The 10174-nt window shown below is 36.2% G+C and overlaps 2 protein-coding genes across 2 annotated transcripts; one reads left to right on the top strand and one right to left on the bottom strand.

The window, feature by feature from the left end:
- Positions 1 to 4746: 4746 nt before the first annotated feature.
- Positions 4747 to 5824, top strand: LOC109211709 (germin-like protein subfamily 3 member 2). The gene has a single exon (XM_019375273.1). The coding sequence runs from the start codon at positions 5016 to 5018 to the stop codon at positions 5652 to 5654; it is 639 nt and encodes a 212-aa protein (XP_019230818.1). The 5' UTR covers positions 4747 to 5015; the 3' UTR covers positions 5655 to 5824.
- An 883-nt stretch (positions 5825 to 6707) lies between these two features.
- LOC109211717 (protein trichome birefringence-like 36) lies at positions 6708 to 9645 on the bottom strand. Its single transcript, XM_019375286.1, has 5 exons — positions 9168 to 9645; positions 8305 to 8476; positions 7951 to 8132; positions 7478 to 7636; positions 6708 to 7241 (listed from the first exon to the last, which is right to left on the bottom strand). The coding sequence occupies exons 1-5, from the start codon at positions 9479 to 9481 to the stop codon at positions 6944 to 6946; spliced, it is 1125 nt and encodes a 374-aa protein (XP_019230831.1). The 5' UTR covers positions 9482 to 9645; the 3' UTR covers positions 6708 to 6943.
- Between the last annotated feature and the right edge of the window lie 529 nt (positions 9646 to 10174).

Genomic DNA, 10174 nt, shown 5'->3' on the forward strand with positions numbered 1-10174 from the left:
ATTAAAGTGCAAGAACTGTGGAAGAGTCTTAAATTTTCGTTCAGGGTGTACCACAGGCATTTTAAGGAGGCATATAAAGTATTGTGTTGAGGGTATTTATCCGCAAATTCGTCTTTAAGATTTTTCAACAATTTGTGTTATTTTAAAATTATTAGACGTATTTATGCTTCATGTTGTACTTTGTTATTAATTTATTATGCATGCCAATTTAGTTTTACTATTGATTTGTTATTTTACATTTTCGTCAAACACTTTAATAATTAGATTTCTATATTATATATACCACATATATTTATATAGCCATGCATAAGAGCAATTTATATATATACATACACATACGGTTTACAAGAAATTGCCCTAAATAAAAAAAATTAAAAAAAAAAGCCCGGAAATAAAAAAAGCCCGTTAGGCCCGCTAAGCCCACGAGCCCGGCCCATTTAGCCCAGGACCATATGGGCTTAGGCCCGTCACGGGCTGGTCCTACCCGTTGAGCCCACGAAGCCCGGGACCGCCAGAGCCCGGGACCGCTAAGCCCGGGACCGTTTAGCCCGGCCCGTTTAGCCCGGCCCGTTTAGCCCATTTAGGCCCGGGCCCGGGACCACATACAGCCTTAGTAAACAGTGGCTATTTTTGATTGACCAGTCCGAAAACTGGCTATACCGTGTTATTTTTACAACTTTTTACCATGCATTTTTGCAAGAGGTTGATTCCACGATTCGAACCCGTGACCTCTTGGTCACATGACAATAACTTTACTAGTTATGTGAAGGCTTCTTTTTTTTTTTTTTTTCCGCCAGCTAGAGTGATATTACTAAAGTGCAAGAACGGTTGTTGTCAATCTGCTTGTTTTTACCAAAGCGATCTGTATTCTATGGAAACTTAATATTGACGTCTAGTCTCACCAACTTCGTGCACGAGCTGTGGTTGTCATTATCATGACATTATTTTGCTATAACTTCCTGTCCCTGAAAAAAGAAAAGCCACTTTATGTGGCATGTTTACAAGGATATTTTAATATTTCATTTTTTGGTTAACGTTATATGGTGAGAATAAGTAAGATTTTATTGGAACTTGCAAGGAGCTGAGGGAATCGAACCCCATATTAAATGGTAAACTCAATCGATGCTATGAAGTTAAACAAACATGGTAATCAACATTCTCGTTTCTCAGTAGCAGTGTGATCAAGCTTTTTTGGTTTGCCATCTTGTGTCGTGTACCCGCATTGGAGCCTGATTATATAGGCGCGTAGGGACCCGTTTTGGGGGGAAACGCTCCCTACCAAGGATTTTTCCGTACCCAGGGTTCGAACCGGAGACCTCTGGTTAAGGGAAGAGCAACCTCATCCGCTGCATCACATCCTTTGGTGGTGCAATATGATCAAATTTACTAAGAGCCTGTTTGGATGGGCTTAAAAGCTGATTTGCTGGTCAAACTAGCTTTTAAGCCCTTTTTAACTTCTGGAAGTGTTTGGCAACTAGACAAATGGCTTAAAAAAAGCTAAAATCTGCTTTAAAAAAGCCACAACTAACAAGTTGGGTAAACCCAACTGGCTTAAAAGCCATATTGCTTTGACCAAGGATATTACATTCTTATCCCTTATAAGTTTTCTTAGTCTCGAAATTACCCCTCAGTACAAACTTGAAATTGCTGCTGTCTTCTTCCTCCCGAAATTGCAGCATCTACTTTCTTCATTTTACTCTTTTTCTTTCTCATTCTTCTCTAGATGGTAATGATTTGTCTGCTTCCCATTTTTTTGTTTTTTACTAATTTTCTATAGAATATTAATTATTATTTTCGATTGCTCTCTTCATCCCGAAATTGTCTTAATTTTTGTTTGCTTTCTTCATACTAAAATATTAATTATTATGTATTTATATTATTTAGAATAAAATATTATAGTGAGAAGCTTCTTTATAAGTTTAACAGCTTTAAGTATATTTCAGTAATTTTAACAGAAAAAATACTTACTAACACTTGTTTATCAAACACTTCAATAGTTTTTTTTCAGCTCTAGCACTTTTATCCTAATACGTAACTGCTTATTTAAAAAACAAAAAAGGACCAAAAATATCCCTAATGTATGAAAAATGGCTCACAAATACCTTTTGGTCTAAAAATATCCTCAATCTTTATTTTTGGCTCATGAATACCCCTTAAACTAACGGTGTAAATCTGGGCTCTTTAAAATAGCTACATGGCGTATTATGATTTGCCACGTTTTTTATTCAGAATTAAATTAAAATTCACCCATTTTTTAAACCTCCCCCGTTTCTTTTTTTACTTAGATTATGTTCAACAAAATTTCCATTCCCAACTAATATACACGCATGGTAAAGAAATTTCATAGTCTTAGGTCGCTCAAAAACCAAGAAAGATTAAGGCAAATTTTCATGCCGAATTTGTAAAGTGGATAGGAGCCAAGAAAAAACAAAGTGAAAAAGATCCCAGCATTTACATGAAAGTTACATTTTTGGATCACAATAAATTCAATTTGCAGAAAGAACAAAGTGCAAAGATTAAGGCATTCAAGAAGCACAAGCTTGTTGCTTGGAAAATCCACAAGGCCACAAACGGAAATTTTCGGCCTTTCACAAAAACAGTGAAGATTGCAGTTGTAGTGAGGATGAAGAAGCAGAGGTTTAAGGTCAAAAGAAACGGGTCAGGAGTGGGGCGGGTTTATAAATTTGGGTGGGTTTTAATTTAATTATGAATTGTGGCAAACCATAATATGCCAAGTGGCTATTTTAAAGAGCCAAATTTGACCCAGATTTAGTCCGTCAGTTTGAGGGGTATCCATGAGCCAAAACTAAAGGTCAAGGGTATTTTTAGACCAAAAGGTGGAAGGAGGGTATTTGTAAGCCATTTTTCATACGTTAGGGGTATTTTTGGTTCTTTTCCGTTAATAAAATCAGCTCCAGCACTTAAAAAGTGCTTTTAAGCACTTGTACTTAAAAGGGGGGAGTTGTATCTATACCCGCTTTTTGGTTCACGTTTTAACTTGTGCCCGTTTTGCAAAAAAAATTACAAGCGTACCCACTTTTTTGCGTAACTTCAGCATACGAGGCTGAAGTAGCAAAGGCAATCACGCAAAACTCCAGCATTCTAGTAGACGAGCAAAACTTCACGCTGAAGTTTTTTTGTCCTGGATAAGATGCTGAAGTTATTTAGTTCATTTGTAAAAACTTCAGCACTAAAATAACTAAAGTTTTTTTGTCCTGGATTTATTAGTTTTGTCATAAAGCTTTTTCAAAAACTTCAGCAGAAGATGCTGAAGTTATTTAGTTTATTTTGTAAAAACTTCAGCCCTAAATAAGCTAAAATTCTTTTTTGTCCTGGATAAGCTTTTTCAAAAACTTCAGCAGAAGATGTTGAAGTTATTTAGTTCATTTGTAAAAATTTCACCATTGTATAAGCTGAAGTTCTTTTTAGTGAATTTAGGTTCTCTCCACTTTTACACTGACCTTCCAAGAACCAAAATCAGGAACTAAATACAGTGCAAATTGTTGCAAAACACAAAGCAGATGAACAATCTCATCCAAAAACCAGTAAACTACTACAACGTATGCTTGCTCCCAAATCTGAAACAGTTTCTGCTATTTATGAAAACAGTTTCTGTTGTTCACGAAAGATAGAGATCGAGTATCTAGATCAATGTATTCCAAATATTTTTCCACATTGTTAAGATTTATGTATATCCATACACGAAGAAGTCTTCACATTGTTTTATGTGATTTATAATTTATTGTCTACTAACTTACATAATTATTTATGATTTATTTTTAAATAATCTGATCTGATAAATATACTTATGGCAATCATCCCATGAACTGAAGTTTTATAGCAGCACCAACAGCAGCAAAAGAAAGCAGCAAAAGAAAGAAGAAGAAAACGAAGTAGGAGAAGTGCAATTTTAAGCTACTTTTTTTAAGCCAATCCAAACGGGCTCTAACTTTGACTTGAATTATATTTAGTAGATCTCATTCTAATCCGCTTGTAGAGCAAATCAAACACAGCAAGATCGACGAAGAATTTTACAGCGCAACCCCACCGTATAAATTGTTTATCCCATTATGCAGTAAATTAGAATAGTGACTCGTGACTAAATGACAAGTTTTTACTAGTATTACGAGTTACCACCATGTGCTAAACCTAATAGAGGAAAAATAAAAATAAAAAAAAGGTCAAAAAATGACTAGATAGGTGGAAGGAGTTTGGAGGGGGAAGTGGTGGAATTATATCCACCTAAACCATTATAGAGTTGTTAGGACTGGTGATGATCACAAGGACGCAACCATCATATGATCAAGTTTTGACGGATAGAGTTACTCACTATTTATATCGACGAAGAATAATAAATATACAGTAAAACAGTTAAAGTGTGTACAAGCTAGCCAGACACCACTAGTATAACGACAACAACAATAACAACTACCCAGTAAAATCCCACAAAGTAGAGTGTGGGGAGGGTAATATGTACGCACATCTTACCCCTACCCCGATAGAGAAAGAGAATGCTGTCATCATGTGGGGTTGTCAATTGTTATCATTTTCTTTGCCTTTTGGGGTGGTTAGATGTGAAAATATGGCTACATTATTTTCACTTGTCTTTTAATTTAAGAATAAAATAGTTCCTATACCTTTTTCCTTTCCCTGGGGACCTTATTTTAAATAAAGATTATCAGAGTGAATCATCACTTTATCTTGCTAGAAGACAACAGCAGAAGCATGGCAAATCACTGTCTGCTGCAGCCATTAGTGTTGTGACTAACTAATCCTTCTTAGCTTAGTTCTCAAGCAAAGCCTTGCTTGTGTAGCACCACATCATTATTTCCTCAATAATTACTCCTATAAAAAGAAAACATTTCTATATATATTTCATAACAGTAGGCCAATTCTTGAATAGAATCATTCAATTGGTTTCATTCTTTTTTCTTACTATTATATACTTCTATGTGTCTACATTACTCAGGGTTGAAATTTCCAGCCTTTTCATTCTTTAGTGTTGATCCAAGACCATGATTCCTTCTCAAATGATAGTTTTTCTAGTTATTTTTCTTCAGAGCTATCTTGTCCTAGCATATGATCCTGATCCAGTTCATGACTACTGCATACCAAGGGCAGAATTCTCTTCAATCTTCCTTTCGTGTAAGAATTCATCGTTGGTCACAGTCGAAGATTTTATCTATTCAGGTATTAAAGATCCAGGGAACTTTAAACATACTGGATTTTCATCCATTCCAGTTAGCTCCACTGTCTTTCCTGGACTGAACACCTTAGGCATGTCATTTGTTCGTGCTGATTTTGACGTTGATGGTGTCAACGTGCCACATTTTCATCCGAGGGCAACTGAGACTGCATTTGTGCTCGAGGGGAAGATTTATTCCGGGTTTGTTGATTCAGGAAGCAGAGTTTTTGCTAAGGTTCTTGAGAAAGGAGAAGTGATGGTGTTTCCAAAAGGTTTAGTTCACTTCCAAATGAATGTTGGTGATACCGCAGCTACTATTTTGGGAAGTTTTAACAGCCAAAATCCAGGATTGGTGAAAATCCCATCTGCTATTTTTGGAACAGGAATTAAAGAGGAGCTCTTGATTAAGGCTTTTGGATTGAGTGATAAAGAGATTGCTAAATTAAGGAAGAAGTTTGTTCCTCAATAGCTGGGATAGATTATAGGATAAATTGTAGTTTCTGTTATTTGTCTCTTTTTTTCTTTATTATAATGCAACTAAATTACAACAGTTCCAAAAAATCTGCTGCAGACTTTTAAGGGTTGCAACTTGCAACATAAGAATACTGAGAATTAGTAAAACTTTTTATGTTTCTTTAAGTTCTGTTGGTGAAGAAACTAATATTTATGTTTTGTATCTAGGCTAAAAAATGTATCTTCTAATTAATTAGTTTAGGCAAAACTGCTTTAAAAGACTCCAGAAAAGAGTGAGAATTTTAGGCATTTCATTCTTATTCCAGCCGAGGGTCTATCGAAAATAACCTCTCTGCCCTTCCAGGGTAGGGTAAGGATGCGTACATCTTACCCTCCCCAGACCCCACTTGTGGGAAATCACTATGTTTGTTGTTGTCATCATACTTTTAGAACGCACTTAGAGTATTTAACATACAACTAAATCCTATGTTGCTCGGACTCTCCGAAAATGTCAATGCTGCGTCAGATCCTCCAAAGGTGGTGCATTTTTGGAGGATCCGGCACCTGTGCAACATAGGGTAAATCAGGATACAAACAATAGCTTTTGTTGAAGGGCTTTCAAATGCTCAGTAATAGGTTGAATTCTCTAGCAATACATGAAGTATTGTAATAGGTTTGTTGTATTTTGTTGTCTTCTAGTCAGAGATATAGTTCTTATTTTGATCATACCATTGTCTACATCAGAATGTGAAAAAAGTAAGAGAATGACCATTGCTATAAGGCAAAAGCTAAAGTGTAAAAAGCAAGCATGCTGCTGTCATATTGATAAACACCATCATTTGATCAATGTTCAAGCTGTTAAAGCTTACTCCACAAATGAAAGAGATGACAAAAAATATTTAGGGGAAAGATCACTTTTAGCCTGCGGCAGAAACTATTTACATCGAGTAACCGCAAAAGTGTATAAAATTTATATATTTTTTGTATACAAAAAATATACATTTTTCGGCTATTATTTTAAGAGTGGCTATACAGTATCATTTTCCTAAATATTTGTTTATAGTACGAATCAAGAAGGCAAATCACCTCTCATTTCATTAAGTTGCACATATGAAACTGCTTAGACTTCAAGAACTAACACAGTTATGCGCATTCAGAAGCATCAGTTGTTTACATCAAACACTCAGCACTGAAGTAAGTGCTAGAAACATCAGGCTAAAATAAAAAGGAACGAGAACTCAACACTGAAAAACAAGTCATCTCAATGATGACCTCCTAAGCTATGTCGACATATCTTAGTACTAATTAGAGCATGGCGTTCAGCATTTCGTTCCAGGTATCAGGTACTCCGGGAAGACACCAATGGCTACAATCAGATTTATAGTCTTCTAAATGCTGCTTACCTGTTTGGCTTACAAACTTACTGTAGACAGAAGGATGCCCGTCTCTTCTTAGAGCTGTCATCGTCGTTATATCCTGGAACGATACTGGAAAACTCATCCTTCTTAGTACTTCTTTTAGCACCAGCAGCGGTTCTGGTACATGAGGGTGGCTAAAGAATTCCAGTGGCTCCCTCTGATTGAAGCATTTCCATCCATTTTCCCTAACAAATTATAATGCAACAACAACAACAACAGCTAAGCCTCAATCTCAAGCAAATAGGGGTCGACTATATGAATCCTCACTGACCATGTCTTGCTCAATTTTGGTTCATCTCAGACCAATATTATACGCATCATAATAAAATATCTGAAATCAAACATTTTTCTCACACATTCTATGAACAGGATATATAGAGAACTGCATATTTTGCGGAAATGTGGTAATCAAGATGAGTACCTGTTATGTCGAGGCGACATGCTTCTGAAGAAAACTCGAGTTTTTCGAGGATCAAGATTCAAGTCTACCCATTTAGCCCATGTCATTAGTCCTTTCTCATAGGCAACCATTGGGTTCATGTTTCTATAGAAACTGTTTCCTTCCATTATTAAGTCCCACCTGAATTTCAATTAAATGGTTCAATAAAACTATGTCAATGACCTCATAGCATTGCATTAAAGAAATTGCCTTCATATTCGAGAATCATAAAGGGCAGCCCGGTGCACTAAGCTCCCGCTATGCGGGGTCCGGGGAAGGGCAGGACCACAAGGGTCTATTGTACGCAGCCTTACCCTGCATTTCTGCAAGAGGCTGTTTCCACGGCTCGAACCCGTGACCTCGAGGTCACATGACAATAAATTTACCAGTAACGCCAATGCTCCCTTCTCATAAGCGAGGAGAAAGGGTAAAAAAGAAAGTGAAATATATCTTACGAACTATATTTATCGGAGTGAGTCCACCAATGAGCTGAATCAAAAACAAGAACATCAGCTCCTCTCCAATACTTTGCATTCTCTTCAATCATATCCAAATGCAATATTCTCTTGTTTTCTGGTCCCTTTTTTAATTCAACCAGAAAAGGTGCCCAGCAGAATTCTATTGTTGTCTCAAAATCCTTAAAAAAAACCAATCAACCATCAGTTAACTAGTTTTGAATTTTTAGTACTATGTTTTATATCAGTTCCAGTTATAATAATAACGATAGAGTTTAACTTCTGTACACTGACTGACGGATAACTAGAAGTAAATTCTCGTATAAGCGAAACAAGATTCTAACACTTTCTCACCATAGCATGGAAGGCCATAGTAGGACCAACATAGGTTACTGTTTTTCTAGCCATAGGGATAACAGATTGAACTAAGCAAACAAGAGACTCCCATTGATTCCTCACTATTGAATCACCCACAAGCATTATTCTCTTCTTCCTCATCCTTCCAAGAAATTCCAATGTATTAAACCTGCACTCACACCAAGAAAATTAGACCATCATATGGATATTTTCCAAGAATTCAACCAACAAAAGACAAAGGTCAAAAAACACCGAAATATCTTAACTTTACGCTCTACTTTGGGGCATTCATACCCTTATCGTTTACAAATTGTCTCGTATTGGACCTTTGATTTTAACAAATCTCCAGCATAGGGTGAATTAATCTAGAGCAAATACTAGACGATTTGCTATAGGCATATGAGTGGCCAACATATAACAAAGGGCAGCCCGGCGCTCTAAACTCCCACTATGCACGGGGTCTGGGCAAGGGCCGTACCACAAGGGTCTATTGTACGCAGCCTTACCATGCATTTCTTCAAGAGGCTGTTTATACGGTTCGAACCCATGACCTATTGTTCACATGGCACCAACTATACCCATAAAGTCTGCCAACATATAATGGTTAGTAAAATTTATAATGATTAGTAAAATTTAGATATTTTGTATAGTATATGGACATTCTTTTACCCTTATCCCAACAAATACAACAATAAACCTAGTGTAATATAACAAGTGGGGTCTGGAGAAAGGCAGTGTGTACGCCCCTACCTTGAAAAGGTAGAGAGGCTATTTCCAACCGACCCTCGGCTCAGGATTTTTTTTTTACCTTTATCCCCCCAAAAAATAAGTAAAGAATAAGACATTACAACTTCAATTACCTAGGAATTTCACAACCATGAGGTTTCCACCTCCATTTTTCATAGTCAGAATCAGGACGGCCATTCTTGGTACAAGTTACAGCAGTACTGAGATAAGGACAACTAGAATCATAAAGAGGGTAAGATTGATCATAAACCCATTTTCCAGAAGTTAAATCACATCTTCTCATAGCAGAATGCTGGTTATGAAACATAGAAATCTCATCATCTCTGTCATCTAACCATGTTAGTTCCTCTAACTCATACTGTGATAAAATCCCAGAAATGAAGCTCAAAACAAGAAAGAATAACAAAAATGACTTATTCTTTGCCATTAATTGCAGCAAAACGAGAAAGCATACAACTCAAATGTGGAATTTTGGAGTGATGTTAATTAGTAAAGAGGGGTTGTGTTATCTATATGGAGTTTTAACTTTCTTGAAAGTTGACAAAATGTGTTGTATTTTCGCCATGACTGGCGGGGAGAATGGGCCATATGCCATGTGGTAATCAACTTTTTTTTACACGCTATAGTAGAATTACTCATTACCATTGTTTCTAGTAAATAGGAGAGTAGTTAAGATGTCAAAATTCAAATCATCAATATTTCTGTCCCATGTTCATAATGTGTTGTGTTTTTTTCGTCTCACTTTAATAACTAGGAATTGAAGGCAGATCTATCAAAAGATAGAAAATAATGGAAATTGAAAATCTATATAGATAATACCAACTAGAATACTAGTGCTTAGTAGCATAGGCGGATCTATTTGTAACAATGAGGGGTCAGCAGACCCGTAGATTTCGACAGACATTTTATATATGTATATGCGTATACCTTAAAAATAGTTAATATAAACTTGACACCCTAAATATTAAAAGCCTTTAGGGGCACTAGTTGAGCAAAATACTAGTTCCCTCGTCGCGTTAAAATCCTAAGTCCGTCTCTGCTTACTAGAAGAATTTTAGTATATATGTTATTGAAATATTATACTCTCAAATAGAGCATTTAAATGTCAAGAATTCATAAA

This window comes from Nicotiana attenuata, unplaced genomic scaffold, assembly GCF_001879085.1.
Source record: "Nicotiana attenuata strain UT unplaced genomic scaffold, NIATTr2, whole genome shotgun sequence".
NCBI classification, from domain to species: domain Eukaryota; kingdom Viridiplantae; phylum Streptophyta; class Magnoliopsida; order Solanales; family Solanaceae; genus Nicotiana; species Nicotiana attenuata.